The sequence below is a fragment of the Macaca fascicularis genome, chromosome 4 (assembly GCF_037993035.2).
Source record: "Macaca fascicularis isolate 582-1 chromosome 4, T2T-MFA8v1.1".
Taxonomy (NCBI): domain Eukaryota; kingdom Metazoa; phylum Chordata; class Mammalia; order Primates; family Cercopithecidae; genus Macaca; species Macaca fascicularis.
Window position 1 is genome coordinate 91,880,539 of NC_088378.1, and position 23,497 is coordinate 91,904,035.

The following is a 23,497-nucleotide window of genomic DNA, read 5'->3' on the forward strand; positions in this document are numbered from 1 at the left end:
TTTCTGCAATGGCCAGTCTTCACCCGGTGACTCTTAGTTATGGTCGCTAAGCTACTAGATAAAAGGATTAGGCCCTATTTAAACTGGTTGAATGCTTGTAAACTGTCACCAGAGTCCATCCACAGAATAAATAAAAGTATAAGAGACAAACAGACAAAAAAGGAAAACAGATGTAAATTTTATTGTTAAGCAGAATTAAGTTTTAAGCTCAGATAAGATTAAGGATTTGATCATCAAGCTTTTAAGGAAATATAGTTCCTGTGCTATATAAACTGTCCCAGAGCGTATTACAATTGACAGCTTAACATTTCAGTTTTTAAAAAGAGCATAACCTTGATATCCAAACCTGGTAAAAAAAATTAGCACATAATAAGAAATTGCTAAGCAGTCTCATATTTACCCCTGCTCCCAGTTTCACCACTTACTAGTGGTGTTTCTGTGTTTGGCTCATGTAAAATGAGTAATTACCTCATAGAGCTGTCATGGTTTAATATATTTAGAATGCTTAAAATTGTGACTGGCATTTTGTGAGCACTTAGTAAATGTTACCTCACATTAATATAGATGTAGAAGCAAAAGTTCTTTATAAAATATTGGCAAGTAAGATCTTGCAGAATATTTTAATGTTGAAATAATGTTTGAAATCTATTCAAACCATTAGCTACATCATAATTAATGGTGATATATTAGAGGCATTATTTTAAAAGACAGGACACCTGTTATCACAGCTGTTGTCTTTTTTATCATTCAGAAAATTCTAGCCTGTGTAATAAGACAGTAAAACAAAGGGGATATAACTGACAGGAAAAGACAAAATTATCATTATTTATAGGGAATATGTTTATTACTGAAACCCAAGAAAACCAACTAAAAAATATTGTGGTCAAATTATAGCACTCAGTAAAGTGGCTGCTTTAAAACAAATATTGAAAACTTAATAGCTTTTCTATGTACTTGTAATAACCAGTTAAAAATTAACTGATTCACAATAGCAACAATATTCTATTCTGCTATTCTGCTAATGTTATATAGTATTTGACTTTTTTAAGCAAAGAAATAGTTACATATTATTTGGTTAATCAAAAGAATTAATTTTGGGGCAAGTATTTTTTTTTCCAAAAACTGATCAAGGTATGCTGCATTTATTAAGCAAAATATGTTTTCATCTTTGACTCAATTTGCCCTTAATTTTATTGACTTTTGAGCTATACATATCAACTGTATTCCATTAGCAATACAGTACTTTTCAGGGTAAAAATAGAAGCTGTGTAAGATTCTGGATTAACTTTTCTGTTGCTTAAAATAGATAGAAATACTCCAACACATAACTTTCTGTTTGAGCTCTTGGAGTGAAGATATGTTAGAAATATTGTAGCCTGTAAAACATCCTAATCTAAATTTTTATTGTCTTTAACTCATAATGTGTGGTGAAGAATAGAAAAATATTTGGAATCAACTGAGTTGCCACTCATAATGTTCTCATTTTATTCATTCTGACATTTTGTTTTTTGTATTTATTCTTTCACTGCTGCTTTACTGAGAAGACAGAAGGAAAACTTAATTATGACTGAGGATATGAGTTCGTTTAAAATGTAATGGTGTTTTTTATGTAGTGACAGTTTTACATGTGGAAAACTGATTTTAGTCAAAATGTTCCTGTAGTAATACTTTTTAATCTTAATTGCTTTTTTGAATCTCTGCATAGTTTTACACTTCATAATAAAAATATAGAAACTACTTGATAATAGCACTTAGTTTCTTATCCAGAATAACCCAGCAAATTTTAATAACAGTAAATCCCCTTTTAATACAAATTATAACTGTTTTCCTCTTTTATTATACCTACGTGTACTGGATAGTAATGAAAATAGAAACGGAATTAGCTGCCAGTTAATAAGACACTCTTCACTTGCCATAAAGATACACTTGCCTGACTGCTTTTAAGCTTCTGCAGCTTTCAACTAAAGGAAATTTGAGGAACTAAGACACCAAAACAGAAGTACACAGAAGTACTTGGCTAAAAAATATTGTTATTCTTTTATTTTTATTTTTTATTTTAATAGCTTTAAGGGTACAAGTGGTTTTTGGTTACACGGATGAATTATATAGTGGTGAACTCTGAGCTTTTAGTGTACCCGTCACCTGAAAAACATTGTACCCAATAGATAATTTTTTATTCTTTACCCACATCCTACCCTCCTCCCATCTGAGTCTCCAGTGTCCATTATACTGCTTTGTATGCTCTTATGTACCCATAGCTAAGCTTCCATTTATAAGTGAGAATATGCGGTATTTGTTTTTCCATTGCTGAGTTACTTCATTTAGGTTAATAGCCTCCAGTTTCATCCAAGTTGCTGCAAAGGACATTGTTTTATCCTTTCTTACGGCTGAGTGGTATACTATGATATATATGTGAAAACTCTCTTTATCCACTCATTGGTTGATGGGCACTTGAGGTTGATTTCATATCTTCACAATTGTAGATTGTGCTGTGATAAACACATGTGTGCAGGTGTCTTTTTGATATAATGGCTTCTTTTCCTTTGGGTAGATACCTGGTAGTGGAATTGCTGGATTGAATAATAGATCTACTTTTTGTTCTTTGAGAAATATCCATATTGTTTTCCATAGACGATGTTCTAATTTACATTCCCAATAACAATGTATAAGTTTTCCCTTTTCACCACATGGTGCCAACATCTATTGTTTTTTTGACTTTAAAATAATGGCCATTTTGATTTTGTTAAGGTCGAAAATACTCTTATTCTTTAAGTTAATAATACTAAGTATTAAATTAGGTAGGGTGTTTGTGTTTATATTTTCATCTCATCTTTCATCTATTTATTTCACAGTCCACATTTTCTTTAATTGTGAAGCAGTTACTATATAAAATTTACTTGTTACCTGAGGTAAATTTTCTTTAGAGCATATCATGTTTGATTCCTTCTCTTTTTTTTTTTTTTTTTTTTTGCTGTTGCCAAATATTTCCATAGAAATTATGTTGATTATATGTCTATTTTTTCTTGTATATGACTAATATTGAGGCTTGCTATTTGACTAAAAATAATTTGAGTAGATGTTCCTTGTGTTCCCTTCATGCTTCTTTGGACATTATTGTGTCTTAAAGAACCTTTTCATGTGTTATATGGTATATTCGTTTTTTAGGGTTATTGTAACATAGTGCCATAGACTAGGTGGCTTAACTGACAGAAATTTATTTTCTCACAGTTCTGGGGGCTGGAAGTCCAAGATCAAGGTGTTCGTAGGATTGGTTTCTTCTGTGGTTTGTGTCCTTGACTTACAGATGTCCATCTTCCTCTGGTGTCTTAATATAGTTTTTCTTCCGTGTATGTCTGTATCCTAATTTTCTCTATTTTTTTTTTTATTTGAGATGCAGTCTCATCTGTTGCCCAGGCTGGAGTGCAGTGGCATGATCTTGGCTCACTGCAATCTCCGCCTCCCAGGTTCAAGTAATTCTCTGCCTCAGCCTCCCAAGTAGCTGGGATTACAGGCACCCACCACCACGCCCGACTAATTTTTGTATTTTTAGTAGAGATGGGGTTTCACCATCTTGGCCAGGCTGGTCTTAAACTCCGAACCTCATGATCCACCTGCCTCGACCTCGCAAAGTGCTGTGCTGGGATTACAGACGTGAGCCTCCGCACCTGGCCAATTTTCTCTTCTTAAAAGGACCAGTCATATTGGATTAGGACCCACTCTAATGACCTCATTTAACTTAATTACCTCTTTAAATACTCTGTCTCCAAATACATCACATTCTGAGGTACTGGGGTTAGGGATTCAACATATGAATTTGGGGGCAACACTATTCAACCCATAGCACATGGTCAGTCCTCAAGAGGTCATGGGCAGAACGAGTAGGAGAATGTCATTTCTGCATAGTTATTCTTTCCTTATTAAACCATTGCTCCAGGTCTCAGCTTTTCTGTGTCTAGTTTTATGGTTAGTCTGGCCTCTGATTGATGTGTACAGTGTACCCTAATATAGAATCCTTATTGGAGCTTGAACTGGCAAAGTTGAAGAGAGATCTTTCCCATTTAGACAGTTCCCCTGCGTGTTCCAGAAAGTAGTCTTCATCTTTGGCATGAACCTGCTATGTTGGAAAGAAACTGAATGAAGGAAAACCCTTATAGACTTTGTGTATCTTCCAGCCTGTCTACAGAATCTGATGTTGACACTAAAGTGTGGCCTGTGTTTGTTTTCTATTGCAGCTGTAACAAATTGTTACAAACTTAGTGACTTAAAACAACATAAATGCATTTTCCCTATAGATGTGTAGGTCACAAGGCCAACACAGTCTCAAAAGGTTAAAGTTACAAAAGGTGTCAGTATGGCCATATTCCATTTCTTGGCCATTTCTGGCTTCTAGATTGCCTGCATTCCTTGGTTCATGGCCCCCTTTATTCATTTTCAAAGCCAGCAATATAGCAGCATTTCTCTGGCCTGCTTCCATCTTACATCTCTTTCTCTGACTTCAGCCAGGAAAAGTTTTCACTTTTAAGGACTCACCCTTAGTCACATCTGTAAAGTCTCTTTTAGCACATAAGATAACATATTCACAGTTCTCAGGGATTAGAGCGTGGGCATTTTTGGGGTAGGGAGGGGAGTCATTATTTTGCTTATCACGTGGTACCAACTATAGTATCATCATCTGTCCTTCAGCCCGCCTTCACTTCTACCCTTTATCCTTTTATATTGCTTGCCACTTCGGACAAGTGGTCCTGTATTGGAATGAATACCAGTTCATTACCATCGTTAGTAAAGCCAGGGGAGAGAATAAAATTCTCAACTCCCAGAATTTTGGTTTGGAGTTTCATTTGCTTGCTCTTTGTGGTCTCATTTTGCCCCATCCTCTCTAAATTAGAAGATCATAATAGGTTTTATCAAGAATTTATTTATCTATTTCCTGAGACACTACACTAGTGCCTTGGGAAAGAGAATGGAGTCTTTCTGTAGTTTGATTTTATACACACTATAACTAGCAGGAACTCCTTGAAATTTTGAGGTAAATTTTAGAAATACTGATTGTATAGAACAAAACAGAAAATTTATTTGAATGAGACAGAAACCTAGTAGGAAGTAGAATGGTTTTATTTTAACTTAGTAATACAAGTTCGAAATAACTTAACAATACCAGTTCCTCACCACTTCAGAATTATCAGGGGCATGTGTTAAGAATGCAGAATTTTGCACCACACTCCAGACATACTGAATCACAACTAAATTTTAATCATTTTTATTTCTAGCACTTTTTAACAATCATGCCAGCTAATATGCATGCTGACATTTTAGTGGTACTGGTTTTAGACTCACCTGAATGTGATGGTTACTTTGCTTATTCTTGTTGATAACACGAGCCAACAAAATAGCAAAACTTATATATCTTTATAGAATCCGTAACAAAAGAGGAGAAATGGTAACAAAGAAAATAATTTTCTGTAGATTATAAATAAAGTTTAAAAATAAATGCTAAAATGAGGAATAGTTACATTCGTATAGAAGATAAAGGTGTATAATGTTCTTAATATTTAAAGAATACTTTCAGGTCGGTAAGAGAATATTAGACTAGGCTCAGTGACTCACATCTGTAATCCCAACACTTTGGGAGGAGACTAGGCTCAGTGACTCACACTTGTAATCCCAACACTTTGGGAGGCTGAGGTGGGAGAATCACTTGGGCCCAGGATTTGATAGTGATTACTATTAACTTCAAATAAATGGATGCTTCAGTTATAAACTCTGAAGGGTCCAGAATTGAGATAATGTTAACAGTAAGATAATTAGTATAATTACCAACATATACCCTCCTTATCTCCTTTTTTGAGCTCTCTTATATTTCCATATGTCTTGTTCCTTACTTTTTCCCCAATCCTTTTCCTTTTCTCAGGCTTGTAAATTTTCATAAGTCTTCAGTGGCACCACATGCATTTAATGTAACACCTCGTGCTAAAGAAGTTCCACCCTTTTTTAAGTGCTTGCTTAATACCAAGTGTTTATTCTCTAACAGTGATCTATTGAGTGTTCACTCCTGACAATAAGAAGTTTTTAATCCAGTAAATTAATATCACTTCTGTACCAGTCTACTTTGTCTGTGGAACCATTATCAAAATGGAATAATGTTGTTAAATTGCTTTTTGTAGATACTAATTTTTTTGTCAGTCAAATCTTTGAGAATGCACTCATTATTCAAGCCTTAATTATCTTAATTAAAATTATGAAATTAAAAAAACTTAATTTTTGACAGGGACGTTATTATGATTGGAAGAATTTTTTTTTATACTTCGAGTTCTGGGATACATGTGCAGAACATGCAGGTTTGTTACATAGGTATACACGTGCCATGGTGGTTTGTTATACCCATCAACCTGTCATCCACGTTAGGTATTTCCTAATGCTATCCCTCCCCTTGCCTTCCACCCCCTGACAGGCCCCGCTGTGTGATGTTCCCCTCCCTGTGTCCATGTGTTCTCATTGTTCAACTCCCACTTATGAGTGAGAACATGCGGTGTTTGGTTTTCTGTTCCTGTGTTAGTTTGCTGAGAATGATGGTTTCCAGCTTCATCCAAGTCCCTGCAAAGGACGTGAACTCATTATTTTTTATGGCTACATAGTACTCCATGGTGTATATGCGCCACATTTTCTTTATCCAGTCTAACATTGATGGGCATTTGGATTGGTTCCAAGTCTTTGCTATTGTGAACAGTGCTGTAATAAACATATGTGTGCATGTGTCTTTATCGTAGAATGATTTATAATCCTTTGGGTATATACCCAGTAATGGGATTGCTGGGTCAAATGATTTTTCTGTTTCTAGATCCTTGAGGAGTCACCACACTGTCTTCCACAGTGGTTGAACTAATTTACACTCCCACCAACAGTGTAAAAACATTTCTATTTCTCCATGTCCTCTCCAGCATCTGTTGTTTCCTGACTTTTTAACAATTGCCATTCTTACTGGCATGAGATGATATCTCATTGTGGTTTTGATTGGCATTTCTCTAATGAACAGTTATGATGAGCTTTTTTTTAATGTTTTTTGGCCACATACGTGCCTTCTTTTGAAAATGTCTGTTCATATCCTTTGCCAACTTTCTGATGGAGTGTTTTGGTTTTTTTTTTTTCCTTGTAAATTTAAGTTCCTTGTAGATTCTGGATATTATCCCTTTGCCAGATGGACAGATTGCAAAAATTTCTCCCATTCTGTAGGTTGCCTGTTCACTCAGATGCTAGTTTCTTTTGCTGTGCAGAAGCTCTTTAGTTTAATTAGATCCCGCTTGTCAATTTTGCTTTTGTTACCATTGCTTTTGGTGTTTTAGTCATGAAATATTTGCCCATGCCTATGGCCTAAATGGTATTCCCAAGGTTTTTTTCTAGGGCTTTTATGGTTTTAGGTCTTATGTTTAAATCTTTAATCCATATTGAGTTAATTTTTGTATAAGTTGTAAGGAAAAGGGTCCAGTTTCAGTTTTCTGCATATGGCTAGCCAGTTTTCCCAACACCATTTATTAAATAGGGAATCCTTTCCCCATTGCTTGTTTTTGTCAGATTTGTCATATAGCTGTAGATGTGTTGTGTTATTTCTGAGGCCTCCGTTCTATTCGATTGGTCTATATATCTGTTTTGGTACCAATACCATGCTGTTTTGGTTACTGAAGCCTTGTAGTATAATTTGAAGTCAGGTAGCTTGATGCCTCCAGCTTTTTGTTTTGTTTTGTTTTGTTTTGTTTTGCTTAGGATTGTCTGGGCTATATGGGCTCTTTTTTGGTTCCATATGAAATTTAAAGTAGTTTTTTTCTAATTCGATGAAGGAGGTCAATGGTAGTTTGATGGGAATGACATTGAATCTGTAAATTACTTTGGGCACTATGGTGATTTTCACAATATTGATTCTTCCTATCCATGAGCATGGAATGTTCTTCCATTTGTTTGTGTCCTCTCTTACTTCCCTAAGCAGTGGTTTGTAGTTCTTGAAGAGGTCCTTCACATCCCTTGTTAGCTGTATTCCTAGGTATTTGATTCTCTTGGTAGCAATTGTGAATGAGAGTTTGCTCATGATTTGACTCTTTATTTGCCTATTATTGGTGTATAGGAAGGCTTGTGATTTTTACATATTGATTTTGTATCCTGAGATTTTGCTGAAGTTGCTTATCAACTTAATGAGTTTTTGTGCTGAGACAATGGGTTTTATCATGTCATCTGCAAAGAGAGACAATTTGACTTCCTCTTTTCCTATTTGAATACTTTTTATTTCTTTCTCTTGCCTGATTGCCCTGGCCAGACCTTCCAATACTGTGTTGAATAGGAGTGGTAAGAGAGGGCATCCTTGTCTTGTGCCAGTTTTGAAAGGGAATGCGTCCAGCTTTTGTCCATTCAGTATGATATTGTCCACGGGTTTGGCATAAATAGCTCTTATTATTTCGAGATATATTTCATCAATATCTAGTTTATTGAGCATTTTTAGCATGAAGGGGTGTTGAATTTTATCGAAGGCCTTTTCTGCATCTATTGAGATAATCATGTGGTTTTTGTTATTGGTTCTGTTTATGTGATGGATTACATTTATTGATTTGCATATGTTGAACCAGCCTTGCATCCCAGGGATGAAGGGATGAAGCCATCTTGATCATGGTGAATAAGCTTTTTGATGTGCTGCTGTATTCGGTTTGCAAGTATTTTATTGAGGATTTTTGCATCAATGTTCATCAGGGATATTGGCCTGAAATTTTCTTGTTTTGTTGTGTCTCTGCCAAGTTTTGGTATCAGGACAATGCTGATCTGATAAAATGAGTTAGAGAGGAGCCCCTCTTTTTCTATTGTTTGGAGTAGTTTCAGAAGGAGTGGTACCAGCTCCTAGTAGAATTTGGCTGTAATCTGTCTCCCTGGGCTGTTGTTGTTGTTGTTGTTGTTGTTGTTGTTAGACTATAATTACTACCTCAATTTCAGAACCTGTTATTGGTCTATTCGGGGATTCAACTTCTTCCTACTTTAGTCTTGGGAGGGTGTTTGTGTCCAGGAATTTATCCATTTCTTCTAGATATTCTAGTTTATTTGGTAGTTTATTTGTAGTGGTGTTTGCAGTATTCTCTGATGTTATTTTGTATTTCTGTGGGATCAATGGTGATCTCTCCTTTATCATTTTTTATTGTTTCTATTTGATTCTTCTCTCTTTTCTTCTTTATTAGTCTGGCTAGCAGTCTATTTTGTTAATCTTTTCAAAAAACCAGCTCCTGGATTCATTTATTTTTTAAGGATTTTTCATGTCTTTATCTCCTTCAGTTCTGCTCTGATCTTAGTTATTTCTCATCTTCTGCTAGCTTTTGAATTTGTTTGCTCTTGCTTCTCTAGTTCTTTTAATTGTGATGTTAAGGTGTCAATTTTAGGTCTTTCCCCCTTTCTCCTGTGGGCATTTAGTGCTATAACTTTCCCTCTAAATACGGCTTTAGCTGTGTCCCAGAGATTCTAGTACATTGTGTCTTTGCTCTCAGTGGTTTCAAAGAACTTATTTATTTCTGTCTTAATTTCATTACTTACCCAGTAGTCGTTCAGGAACAGGTTGTTCAGTTTCCATGTAGTTGTGTGGTTTTGAGTGAGTTTATTAATCCTGAGTTGTAATTTGATTGCACTGTGGTCTGAGTGAGTGTTTATTATGATTTCCTTTCTTTTGCATGTGCTGAGGAGTGTTTTCCCTCTAATTGTGGGGTCAATTTTAGAATAAGTGCCGTGTCGTGCTGAGAAGAATGTATATTCTGTTGACTTGGGGTGGAGAGTTCTGTAGATATCTATTAGGTCTGCTTGGTCCAGAGCTGAGTTCAAGTCCTGAATATCCGTGTTAATTTTCTGTCTTGTTGATCTGTCTCATATTGACAGTGGGTGTTAAAGTCTCCCACTATTATTTTATGGGAGTCTATGTCTCTTTGTAGGTCTCTATGAACTTGCTTTATGAATCTGGGTGCTCCTGTATTGGTGCACATGTATTTAGGATAGTTAGCTCTTCTTGTTGAATTGATCCCTTTACCATTATGTAATGGCCTTCTTTGTCTCTTTTGATCTTTGTTGGTTTAAAGTCTGTTTTATCGGAGACCAAGATTGCAATCCCTGGTTTTGTTTTTGTTTTTGTTTTTTTGCTTTCCATTTGCTTGGTAAATCTTCCTCCGTCCCTTTATTTTGAGCCTATGTGTGTCTTTGCATGTGAGATAAGTCTCCTGAATACAGCACACTGATGGGTATTGACTATCCAGTTTACCAGTCTGTGTCTTTTAATTGGGGCATTTAGCCCATTTACATTTAAGGTTAATATTGTTATGTTTGAATTTGATCCTGTCATTATTATGCTAGCTGGTTATTTTGCCCATTAGTTGATGCAGTTTCCTCATAATGTCAATGGTCTTTACATTTTGGTTTGTTTTTGCAGTGCCTGCACTGGTTTTTCCTTTCCATATTCAGTGCTTCCTTCAGGAGCTCTTGTAAGGCAGGCCTGGTGGTGACAAAATCCCTCAGCATTTGCTTGTCTGTAAAGATTTTATTTATCCTTTACTTATGAAGCCTAGCTTGGCTCGATATGAAATTCTGGGTTGAAAATTCTTTTCTTTAAGAATGTTGAATATTGGCCCCCACTCTCTTCTGGCTTACAGGATTTCTGCAGAGAGATCCGCTGTTAGTCTGATGGGCTTCCCTTTGTGGATAATCTGACCTTTCTCTCTCACTGCCCTTAAATTGTTTTCTTCATTTCAACCATGGTGGATCTGACGATTATGCATCTTGGGGTTGCTCTTGTCGAGGAGTATCTTTGTGGTGTTCTCTGTATTTCCTGAATTTGAACGTTGACCTGGCTTGATAGGTTGGTGAAGTTCTCCTGGATAATATCCTGAAGTGTGTTTTCCAACTTGGTTCCATTCTCCCTGTCACTTTCAGGTACACCAACCAAATGTCGGTTTGGTCTTTTCACATAGTCCCATATTTCTGGGAGGGTTTGTTCATTCCTTTTCATTCTTTTTTCTCTAATCTTGTCTTCACACTTTATTTCCTTAAGTTGATCTTCAATCTCTGATATCCTTTCTTCTACTTGATTGATTCAGCTATTGATACTTGTGTATGCTTCATGAAGTTCTCATGCTGTGTTTTTCAGGTCCATCAGGTCATTTATGTTCTTCTCTAAATTGGTTATTCTAGTTAGCAATTCCTCTGACCTTTTATCAAGGTTCTTAGCTTCCTTGCATTGAGTTAGAACATGTTCCTTTAGCTCGGAGGAGTTTGTTATTACCCGTCTTCTGAAGCCTACTTTTGTCAATTAGTCAAACTCATTCTCCGTCCAGTTTTGTTCCCTTGCTGGTGAGGAGTTGTGATCCTTTGGAGGAGAAGAGATATTCTGGTTTTTTGAATTTTCAGCCTTTTTGTGCTGTTTTTTGCTCATCTTCATGGATTTATCTACCTTTAGTCTTTGCTGTTGGTGACCTTCGGGTGGAGTTTTTGCATGGTCATCCTTTTTGTTGATGTTCATGCTCTTTCCTTCTGTTTGTTAGTTTTCCTTCTAAGAGTCAATCCCCTCTTCTGCAGGTCTGCTGGAGTTTGCTGGAGGTCCACTCCAGTCCCTGTTTGCCTTGGTGTCACCAGCAGAGGCTGCAGAACAGCAAAGATTGCTGCCTGTTCCTTCCTCTGCAAGCTTGCCCTGAGAGGGGCACCTGCCAGATGCCAGCTGGAGCTCTCCTGTATGAGGTGTCTGTTGACCCCTGCTGAGAGGTGTCTCTCCGTCAGGAGGCACAAGAGTCAGGGACCCACTTGAAGAGGCAGTCTGTTTCTTAGCAGAGCTCGAATGCTGTGCTGGGAGATCTGCTGCTCTCTTCAGAGGCAGCAGGCAGGAATGTTTAAGTCTGCTGAAGCTGTGCCCACAGCTGCCCCTTTCCTCAGGTGTTCTGTCCCAGGGAGATAGGAGTTTTATCTATAAGCCCCTGACTGGGGCTGCTGCCCTTCTTTCAGAGATGCCCTGTCCAGAGAGGAGGAATCTAGAAAGGCAGTTTGGCTACAGTGGCTTTGTGGTGCTGCAGTGGGCTTCACCCAGTCCAAACTTCCAAGTGGCTTTATTTACACTGTGAGGGGAAAACTGCCTACTCAAGCCTCAGTAATGATGGACATCCCTCCCTGCACCAAGCTCGAGTATCCCAGGTCAGACTACTGTGCTGGAGCAAGAATTTCAAGCCGGTGGATCTTAGTTTGCTGGACTCCATGGGGATGGAATCTGCTGAGCAAGACCACTTGGCTCCTTGGCTTCAGCCCCCTTTTTAGGGGTGTGAATAGTTCTGTCTCGCTGGCATTCCAGGTGCCACCGGGGTATGGAATAAAACTCCTGCAGCTAGCTTGGTGTCTGCCCAAATAACCGCCCAGTGTTGTGCTTGAAACCCGGGCCCTTGTGGTGCAAGCACCCAAGGGAATCTGCTGGTCCGTGGGTTGTGAAGACCATGGGAAAAGTGTTGTATCTGGGCCAGAGTGCATGGTCCCTCAGGGCAGGGTCCCTCACAGCTTCCCTTGGCGAGGGGAGGGAGTTCCCCAACCCCTTGTGCTTCCTGGGTGAGGCGATGCCCCACCCTGCTTCTCCTTGCCCTCTGTGGGCTGTATCCACTGTCTAACCAGTCCCAGTGACATGAACCGGGTACCTCAATTGGAAATGCAGAAATCACCCACCTTCTGCATTGGTCTTGCTGCGAGCTGCAGACCGGAGCTGTTCCTATTTGGTCATCTTACCCGGGAATCAAGAATTTTTTAACTTTCTGATTTACTTCAAAATCTCTGTCTTGTTCATAAATCTTTGTAATTGACTACATTGTAGTCAGACTTCTTTATGATATATACTTTAATCATTAACATGGGAAAGGAGGGAGAAAAGAGAAGGGGAAACATGTAACTTTTTTTCTCAATTTTGTTATTTTTCTAATTCGCACATTTTAGAAGTCTAAATATATTCTAGACGTGTAGAAAGTATTTTAATTCTGGCAGTCATTAGTAGCACATTGGCACTTCAACCTCAGCTGCTCAGAAGCCTGCCAGTAGATTGTTTAGAGTTTTTATGCCTTAAGGAACAGCTGCACTTTATAGCAGCACTTGGTTTCAGTTTTTACATTTCATCTGAAATACATTTATGTGATATAACTTGTTAACTTTCAGCTAGCTGGAAATCCTTAACTCTTCTTATGCAATACATTATACATAGGATATACTGGCCAAACCAAAACAATTTCATAATGACAGAGAGTGCCATTACTAATTACAACAGGACAACAAGTGTGAAGAAAGGCTATCATTTCTATTGGCTTTAAGTAAACTTCTCTTCAGATTATTCTTAACATCCGAAGGTTTAACCTTCTTAACATCACCATCTCAGTGGCTTAAAACAATTACTGTTTTATTAATGTTTATGATTCTGTGGGCTGGCAGTTTGGACTGGAATGGCTAGGAAGGCTAGGATGCCTGGCACAGCTGGGCCTTTCTCCACATCGGTTCTCATTCTTCAGAAATTGGTCACATTCCACATGCAAAATGTGCTCATCACCATCCTAGGATTTCAAAAGTTTCATCCCACTAATAGCGGCACGTCCAAAGTTCAAGATATTGTCATCTAAATCTGGTCTAGATGCAAATGACGTTTCTTGGGTTTTGCTCCTTGGTGGAACTCATTTCTGTGTTCCCACACATCAAACATACAATGGTGAGGCAGGGACAGAATAACCACCATCAACATTCTCATTCAAAGCTGGAGGAGTAGGAATCATATGGCTCTAAATGGTACATAGCAACTCTGAAATCTCACGGGACACATGTTGCCAGGCCACCTACATGGGGAAGAGAAGGGAATATTCTTTGAGTAGGGCCCATTCAATTTCCTCAGGGTGTTTCTGTAGTTCATGGTTCTTTTTTAGGCTTTTGGTTTTGCCCTCCAGATTCTTGGCTCTGTCCTCTGAGATATCCTTCCTCTTTCATAAGAAATGATCTGTATTAGCAGCTGAATAACTTTCTCAGTCTGCTTACTGACTACAGAAAATTGAGGACCCAGATAATTAATTTTCATTTTGAAGTGTCTCAATCTTAATAATCCAAGATAGTACCATGCCCTTAAAAACTCTTTAGGCCCTCTCTGTATCAGATTATAGTCTACTCAATGTGACAGAGGCTCCATTCGCAATTCTTTTCAAAATAGGCTCCTTCCTATATTGGCTGGCATGTCAGAATGTTGTTCGACCAGTTCCTTTTGTCTAGTTAAGGTGATCTATTAGTCTTCACTTTAAATCATTCAGAGATTTCTGAAAAAGTTATTAAAACCACATACTTAATTTGATCTTTGAAGACCTTATTTTACTATGCACATCTTTTACCAGCAAATCCGGTGTCCTATATTCCTTCAGTTTTGCTCACAAACTGAACATTTTCTTCTCTAGCTCGTCTCTGTTTTAGACCTTATTATATAGCCACAAGAAACCAAGTCAGCATTCTGCCTGGAAATCTCATTACCCAGATTCACAAATTCATTATTTCAATTTTGTCTATTCTAGGTTACTGAAGGTGTCACTTTGGTCTTATTTATTTATTTATTTATTTACTTATTTTTGCAGGTTATTCCCAATTTAAGTCTTTTTGAGTTTCTTTCCGCAATATTTTGTATTTTCCAGTGTGCAGGTCTTACACGTATTTTCTTAAATATGTCCCTATGAATTTTGCATTTTGGGCTGGTATTATAAATAGAGTTGTATATTTTGTTTCATTTTTAACTGTCCATTGCAAGTACAATTGATTTGTGTATATTTACTTTATAACCTGTGATTGTGTTAAGTTCATGTATTTTTTTCTACTGGGATTTTTTTTGGTAGATTTCTTAGTATTTTCTATGTACACAATCGTGTGTACAAATAAAAAAGGTTTGTTTCTTTTTTTTTTTTCAAACTATATTTCTTTTTTTTTCTTGCCTTATTGTAATAGCTAGGGTCTCCAGTATAGTGTTGAGTAGAAGCGATGAGGGTAAATATCCTTGTCTTGTTCCCTATCTTAAGTGAAGAGTCTTTCACTGCTAAATAGTCTTTCACTGCTCAGTCTTTCACTGCTAAATATGCTACTAGATGTGGGTTTTTCATAGATGTCCTTTATTGCATTGAGGAAGTTCCTTTCTGCTTCTAGTTTACTGAGATTTTGTTATGAATGAGTATGTTATATTGTATTTAAATTATATCTCAATTTCAAAACTGATTTAATAAAAGTGATATTACATATTATATATACCAAAACTTTTACAGGGCAACGTTCTTAGTTTAAGAAACAACTTAAACTGTGTAAAGTTAAAAAGTTTAAGAAAACACTAGTAAAGGCTAAAAAAATTTATTTTAAAGTCTGTTAACTACCATAGTAAAGGTAAAATAAAACTGTTGTTTGATGGTTTTGCTTTTGGAAGTGTAAAATTAAGAAAGGAATTGCTATCTTTCCATTCTTTAAGCTAGTATTTCAAAACTATGTTATTTCTCTGTGTGATTGCCTTTGTCTGTAAAATCTCAATTGAACTTTTCTAATTAACACAGATGAAATATGTTAATTTTCTTTTGTTTTCCTCAGAATAGTCTAGAATGTTAACATTTAGGAATTATTTTTCTTTCCTTTTTTTTTTTTTTTTTTTTTTTTTTTTTATTGCGATAGAGTCTCCTTCTGTCACCTAGGCTGCAGTACAGTGGTGTGATCTCGGCTCACTGCAACCTCCACCTCCCAGGTTCAAGTAATTCTCCTGCCTCAGCCTCCCAAGTAGCTGGGACTACAGGTGCACACCACCACACCTGGCTAATTTTTGTATTTTTAGTAGAGACGGAGTTTCATTGTGTTAGCCAGGATGGTCTTGATCTCCTGACCTCATGATTGGCCTGCCTCGGCCTCCCAAAGTGTTGGGATTACAGGTGTGAGCCACTGCTCCTGGGCAGGAATTATTTTTCTTATTTGGTGTATAAATACTACAATATATTCTATGTAACATTAAGTAATTACCCTGTAGGTTAAATTCTAAATCAGTATGGTAAGATTTTATTTCTATTTTTATCCCTTTTATACAGATTAAGAAACTAAGGCTCAATAAATGACTTGGTTATAGTTATTTCTCTTTTTATGGTACTTTTTAAAATAGGAGTTACTTAAAGATCCACTCTACATTGGACTACGGCAGAGAAGAGTAAGAGGTTCTGAATATGATGATTTTTTGGACGAATTCATGGAGTCGGTTTCTTCCAAGTATGTATCTTTATTTTATCTATATTTTAGTCAGTAACGATAACGTAACAGACTATTAAAAAATCAAAGATTTGGCCGGGCGCGGTGGCTCAAGCCTGTAATCCCAGCACTTTGGGAGGCCGAGACGGGTGGATCACGAGGTCAGGAGATCGAGACCATCCTGGCTAACATGGTGAAACCCCGTCTCTACTAAAAAATACAAAAAACTAGCCGGGCGAGGTGGCGGGTGCTTGTAGTCCCAGTTACTCGGGAGGCTGAGGCGGGAGAATGGTGTGAACCCGGGAGGCGGAGCTTGCAGTGAGCTGAGATCCGGCCACTGCCCTCCAGCCTGGGTGACAGAGCGAGACTCCGTCTCAAAAAAAAAAAAAAAAAAAAAAAATCAAAGATTTATGCAATATGGTTTAATAATTAGAAGTAATTTGAATGCATATATCCTATCTATTTCCTCATAACTGTTAACGGACAAATGATAATATCATGTGTCTATCCAGAAAAGATTATCTCTGTTGCTGTCCCTGAATCTACTTTTTTTTTTACAAGAATCTTTAGAACCTGTGGCTGTTGAAATGCATAATTATGGTAAAGGAGACAGTGACCAGTGACTAAATTACCTGCACACCTTTTTATGTTTATTGACAATCTATACTTTCTGGTTGATGGTAAAATCTGATCTTCAGTCATCTTTGTGGCTGATATTTGACTCTTTTATGGTCAACCACCAGCCACAAAGGAAAAGCAGAAAAAGAGGTGGGGATTGAGCATGAGTTGGTAGAGTCCACAGGGGTCCAGAATGGAGCAAGAACAGGGCAGTCCATCATGATCCACACATCTCTGATTAAAACTATATTTGATTAAGATGCAGTACTATATAGGTTGAGTGTCTCTTATCCAAATCACCTGAAACCATTAGTGTTTATGCAGATTTTGAAATATTTGCATATATATAATGAGATGGTACCCATATCTAAACACAAAATTTATTTATGTTTCATATAAATCATATACACATAGCCTAAAGGTAATTTTATGCAAAAGTTTAAATAATTTTGTGTGTAAAACCAAGTTTATGTACATTGAACCATCAGAGGCAAAGATGTCACTATCTCAGCTACCCATGTGGACAGTGTATGGTTGTTTGGCATCACCATTATCCCTGGCTCTGAATTTTATATGCTACCAATAAGCACTCATTTTTTTGCACTTATCACACATAAATCCTTAACAGCAAAAAACATAGTTAATATACCATTAATGCAATGAAAAACATAATGTATTCAGGGTAACTTGTGGCATCATATCAGCGCTCAAAAAGTTTCAGATTTTGGAGCATTTTGGATTTTGGATTTTTTGGATTAGGGATGCTCAACCTGTATTTTCATCTTTTCAAGTAAACATTTGATTGTGGGCCAGATGCTATAGTAAATTTTTCCATTTTTTTTCCAGAAAAGAGGCTCCCTCCATAATTTAGTAATATATTCGAAGAGAATTTTATCACACTGACAGTCATCCCTTGGTTACTGTATAGCCACAGAAACCACATGCTATTTAAAAACACATATGTTGCCTTGGTTTTTCTTAGAAATAAAGTCATCACTAGAATTAACTGTAACTAGAGACGCACTTCTGGTTTCTTTTTATTATAATGTTTATTTTTAAGAAGTTGTATCCAACAGCAGAAAGTGCTTTCATCAGCTTGCACAACATTTAGAATGCATTTAACCTCTCATTACTCAAGGTTTTAATGCTGAGTACATTTGCCAATTAGTATGGACTACATTTTAGAACCACATGCTTGATTTATTTATTGTAATTATTTAACCTATTTCATTAAACTATACTTATTTATAGAAATAGTTGAGAAACTCTGCAGTTTTTTTGAGGTCACATAATACAGTTAATTTCTAATAGCTTTTCATACTTAAAGTGGCTTATCTTGTGAAACGCTCATGTAAGGTTTTGAAATTATCCAACTTCCTCAGTAGCACCATTAATCAAGAGATTGTATAGATAATAGTGTAAGGCTGTATAAAAGGAATGGAAATGCAATCTGGAATAAAGTCTATCTAAATGAGACAACTTTAACAAACAGACACTGCTAACAAGTTAGGTACACGTAAGTGCTGATGAAATAAGGGGAGAAGGAATTTTTATTATTGGGAACCAATGAAAAGCTTTTGGGAAAAAATGAGATATGAGTGAATTTTGAATATTTTGTGTCAATCCAGAATCAGGAAAACTGTTGTTTTTTTAATGTGGAATTGAGGAGTTACCTAAGTTCTTTGTAAGGAAACAGGGATTGACAAGTGTCAACAATAATTTTAAATGTAGAGATCACCTATAAATCAGGGGTTGTAGTTCCAGAGAAAAATGCGAAAGACTAAAAAAATACCTCTGTCATAACATTGTTTCAGGAAAATGATTTAGATGTGAAACCTAACACTACCCAATTAAATTGAGAAGTTGTACTGAAGATAAACCCAAGATTATTTTTAAAAGAAACATAACTTAAATTCAAAGTGGGAAATGATTGTTACAGGTTACCTAGACATCAGACTCTGAGATAGAGTTTATTAAGGAGTACCCTTGGGCTGGGCACAGTGGCTCACACCTGTAATCCCAGCACTTTGGGAGGCCGAGGCAAGCGGATCACTTAAGGCCAGGAGTTGGATACCAGCCTGGCCAACATGGCGAAACCCTGTCTCTACTAACAAATACAGAAACATTAGCCAGGCATGGTGGTGTATGCCCATAATCCCAGCTACTTGGAGGCTGAAACACTAGAATTACCTGAACCTAGGAGGTGGAGGTTGCAGTTAGCCAAGATCACACCACCGCACTCCAGCCTGGGCAACAGAGCAAGACTCTTTCTTAAAAAATAATGATAATAATAATGGAGTACCTTTGGGATAAACCTCTTTGGAAGAAAGGGCGTAGTACAGAAGTTATAGTGCAACATGGACCCACCAACAGCCATGGATAACTTAGTTGGGACCACCCCTGCATGCTGTTTAGATACTTACATGGACATTAATTTCTGCCCATCAACCTCCCCCTCTTTCTCCTTCAATGCCCATCAACCTCCCCCTCTTCCTCCTTCAAAGCTATGTTGGTTTTTTTATTTGCCATCTTGGTAGGTTTGGGGTAGAGCAGCTTCAAATTCTTCCTCTTGGTCTTCTCCACAATGAGAGCTCTTCATCACAGGCTGAGGATTTGATGAGAGTCTTGTGGCACTTACCAAGTCTGTCTTTTCTGATTACACATTTAGGGTCTGAGGAATCACCACTAGGTGGATCTGTGGTCACAGTGAACCTATTATGAGCCAGACTTTGGCTGGGGCTCCATTTGTTACTGGCTCCTATAAGCCTCTACTCTAAAAGGGAAAGGGGAACAGCATTTTGATGCTTCAGGTCACCAGGTATCAGTGTCAGCTGTGTGCTCATGAGTCCTCAAACATTTGGATAGTCCTTCTCCAGTGCCCAGTTACTTGGGTAAAGGACTGTAGTTCCCTGTGGATAAATATTGGGGGGATTATTATCCTGTACTCTTGTCATGGTGTTAAAAGGTTCTTTCTTCTGGGAACTAGGCCTCTTCTTCAGTTTGTGGGTTCTGGGTCTAAAAATTAACTCAGGTTTGGAAGCTGAGCAAGAGATTGTGACTTCATTGGGGCAGCTACACTCAACTTTGTGGTCATTCATCTTTGGTTTCTTTTGATGGTAAATATTGAGTAGTAGCTTTGTTAGCTCTCTGTTTTGCCTCTAGGGATGCAAGATTCCATTAATTATCTCAATAATGTTTTGTGGGTTAGCCAGCCACACACACACACACACACACACCACTTTTGCCGCTCTTATGATAATTGTGTCTACCTGGCTTCTGATGGTTAAGCATTCTCACTTGGTCTCAGCATCCTCATTGCTATCAGTCAGCCTGGTTATATATCATCCTTTTCTTCTGTCACTCCTGACCTTCAGGGGAGAACCACCTCTGAAATTTTTAGTAATGTTGGTGTCTTCTCATTGGCATATTCCTTATGGCTTTGGGAAATGGTGTGTTTTCTGGGTCTTCCTGTGGTATATATTCATCTTAAGGATCTTCTGGCTTTTACCTCGTATCTATATACCAGACTGCCCAGTTCTTTGAGCCTCGCAATCCCCTCTTCTGCCATCTGCCACAGCATTCCTGGCATTTCAGTCATATTAGTATCAGCCATTAATTTGTCCATATTTCTAGGAACCATCCTAGTAGTGAGTTTGGACCATCTTCTGGGATTCTTGCCCATGTTAAATCCTGCATCTCAGGAGAGTGCCTGCAAATCAGTAAGCTCTCCGTTTTCTTAGGTTCCAGCCCTTTTAATCAAACACCCTCAACATTTAATTCTACATGTATTCTCCTGGCTAATACAAACTATCTAGGTCTTGCGGCTCCTTTGGGGTAATGTCTCTTTCTTTCTTTATTAACTCTAGTGTGTCCCATATAGGTTATATTGTGATAAAACCTTAGTTATTGGCCCAGGGATCTGCAGGGGAGGCAGAGGTAGATGGTAGTTAAGGGGCACATGTTATCTTATAGGGGTGAAATCTCTATCCTTATCGTCCCAAGAAAGAAGGGGAAGGCCACTTTGTGAGATTAGAAAGCTCTGGGGGAATCTGGGGATTCAGGATTTCAGAAGACATCAAACCAGACATCCCATTCCATGTGGCAAATTCCCATTCTTTTCTAACTAGGATTCTGACTTAGCAGATCTGCTTTCATTGAGTTTGGGAACTTGAATATTCTGATGATTAAGCTCTGTTTCTGGACATCAACTTTCTTTACCCAACAGCTACAGAAGCTAAGAACATCTTTGTATTTACAAAGAAGGCCCTCTGGCTTTCTTCTTGGCAGTTACTTTCTCTGAGCTTTTTGTGTTTTTTCCATTGTCCTTATTGTTACTACTTCTCTCGTATTTCTCAAACATCTGAAATACCATTCTAACTAAGATGTTCCCTTCCCAACATCTCAGCTCACCTCTGGTGAGTTTTTTTTTTGTTTTGTTTTGTTTTTTGTTTTTTTTGTTTTTTGTTTTTTTTTTTTGAGACGGAGTCTCACGCTGTTGCCCAGGCTGGAGTGCAGTGGCGCGATCTCGGCTCACTGCAAGCTCCGCCTCCTGGGTTCACGCCATTCTCCTGCCTCAGCCAGGCGCCCGCCACCGCGCCCGGCTAATTTTTTTTTTTGTATTTTTAGTAGAGACGGGGTTTCACTGTGGTCTCGATCTCCTGACCTTGTGATCCGCCCGCCTCGGCCTCCCAAAGTGCTGGGATTACAGGCTTGAGCCACCGCGCCCGGCCTCTGGTGAGTTTTAATAGTTGGACTGCTACCTTGGACTGGGTGTATGCTCCATCTTCTACCAGTGGTGGGGTCCTCATTACCACTGTGGCAGTGAGTTAACTAGCACCAAAGCCCCGTCTTACTACCAGCTTTCTCAGACTATTCCAAGATTAGGTTACCTGGGAGGCGCATTTGGAAATGAAGTTTAGTGTTTAAGAAGTTTTTAAGAAGTGCCCTTGAGACTAAACTCTGTGGAAGAAACAGCAAAGGAAGCAGGAATGGGCAGAGGGAGAAGTTGAGCTGCCTGCAGGCACGATGACAGCTTTCCCTGATCCTGTGGGGAACTCTGAAGCTACAGTGGCTTTTCAGAGTTGTTACCAGCTGGGCTGAGATGGTCAAGGCTTTATATTCCTGCATCAGTTAGTCCCTGGATGTAGGTCACTCTGGGGAAGAGCGTAGGTCATGGTCTATGGTGAAAGGACTCTTTGCAGCTGAGGCAACCCCCAGGACAACAGTGGGGGATCTGAGAGGCATATTATGATATTCAATGTAATTACTGAATTCAGAAAGTAATGATTAATTAGCTTGGATATTAATTAGCATCTCTAGTGGAGTAGCACAAATCCATTTCCTAGTACTGGCCTGTCCAATAAATGTATCAATTGGGCCTAGTAATTCTACGTCTGAGTATATAGGTTAAGAAAATACTTTAAGAATACAGGTAAAGGAAAAATTTGAAGCCCAACATACAGAATTTCTTCTCTTTGCTTCCAGGATAGCACACTCCCCTTGCTTTCCTCCTACCTCGCTGATTGTTACTTTGTACTTTTCCTCAGTTTATTCCTTTTCATCTTCCCCACTCCCTGCCACCTATATGCATTAAAATGCTTCGGGGCTTGAAGCTTGAAACTTTTCTTTTTGCTATTTATCTCTACTTCCTTGATAATCTCATCAAGTCATACATCTTTATATTTGTGACTCCCAAATCTTTATCTCTAACCTGTACCTCTTCTCGGAACTTCAGAATCCTGTGGTAAAACTCCTCCTTGACATTTCTACTTAGATCTGTAATAGACATAGCTTTGTAACACGTCCAGACTTGGACTCCCAATCTCCCACTCACCCCCAGCCCTGCTCCTGTTGCAGCCTTTCCCATCTCAGTAAATGGCAGCCCCATTCTTCCTGTTCCTGTGACTAAAAATGTTGGAATTACCACTTTGTACCCAGGCCACCTGCAAAACTTAGTAGCTTTAACTTCAGAATGTATCCAGAATCTAACCTTTTCTCATTGCCAGTATCATTACTTCTCTTATCTGAACCTCTTTTCCCTGGATTATTGTAACAATATTTTAACTGTTAATGAAATTCTGCTTCCTCCTTTATTGCCCTTTAGCCTGAAAATTCTATTTCACTGCTTCCTCCTTTATTGACCTTTAGTCTGTCCTCAACTCAAAAGCTGTGATGATTCTGAGTTAGGTAATTTCTCTGCTCAAAACCCCAGGAAAGCTTATCATTTTATTCAGAATAAAAACCAGTTCTTGCAATAGCATAAAAGGCCCTGGGACTTCTGGCTTCCTGTTACCTTTCTCACTTTATCTCCTGCTAGTTTCCCCCCGCCCTTGCCCAATTTGTTGTGACTTGTTTGCTATTTTTCTAATTCAAACTAGGTCAAAGCTTGCCTTTCTGTCTACTTCTCATCTTTACCATACCTGCCCCTGCCCAGTTTTCCACATGACTAGCTCTCTCACCTCCTTTAACATTTCGTCAGATAGCCTTTTCTCAGTAAGGCCTTCTTTGTCCAACCTATGTAAAATTTTACCCTCAGTCCACTTTCTTCTTTTCATACCTTTATAAATAGCTGACATATTTTATATTTAATTATTTATGTTCTGTCTCTATTCATGTGCTGTTAAGTTCTATGAAA

At 38.0% G+C, this 23,497-nt stretch overlaps 1 protein-coding gene across 2 annotated transcripts in view; it reads left to right on the forward strand.

The window, feature by feature from the left end:
• The window catches only part of ME1 (malic enzyme 1), a 228,722-nt gene that overhangs the window by 108,204 nt on the left and 97,021 nt on the right, over positions 1-23,497 (forward strand). For both annotated transcript variants that reach the window (XM_045390294.3, XM_005552464.5), the window contains one exon: positions 16,163-16,266. In XM_045390294.3, the coding sequence (XP_045246229.1) occupies positions 16,163-16,266 (104 nt within the window). The remainder of the gene's footprint in view (positions 1-16,162; positions 16,267-23,497) is intronic.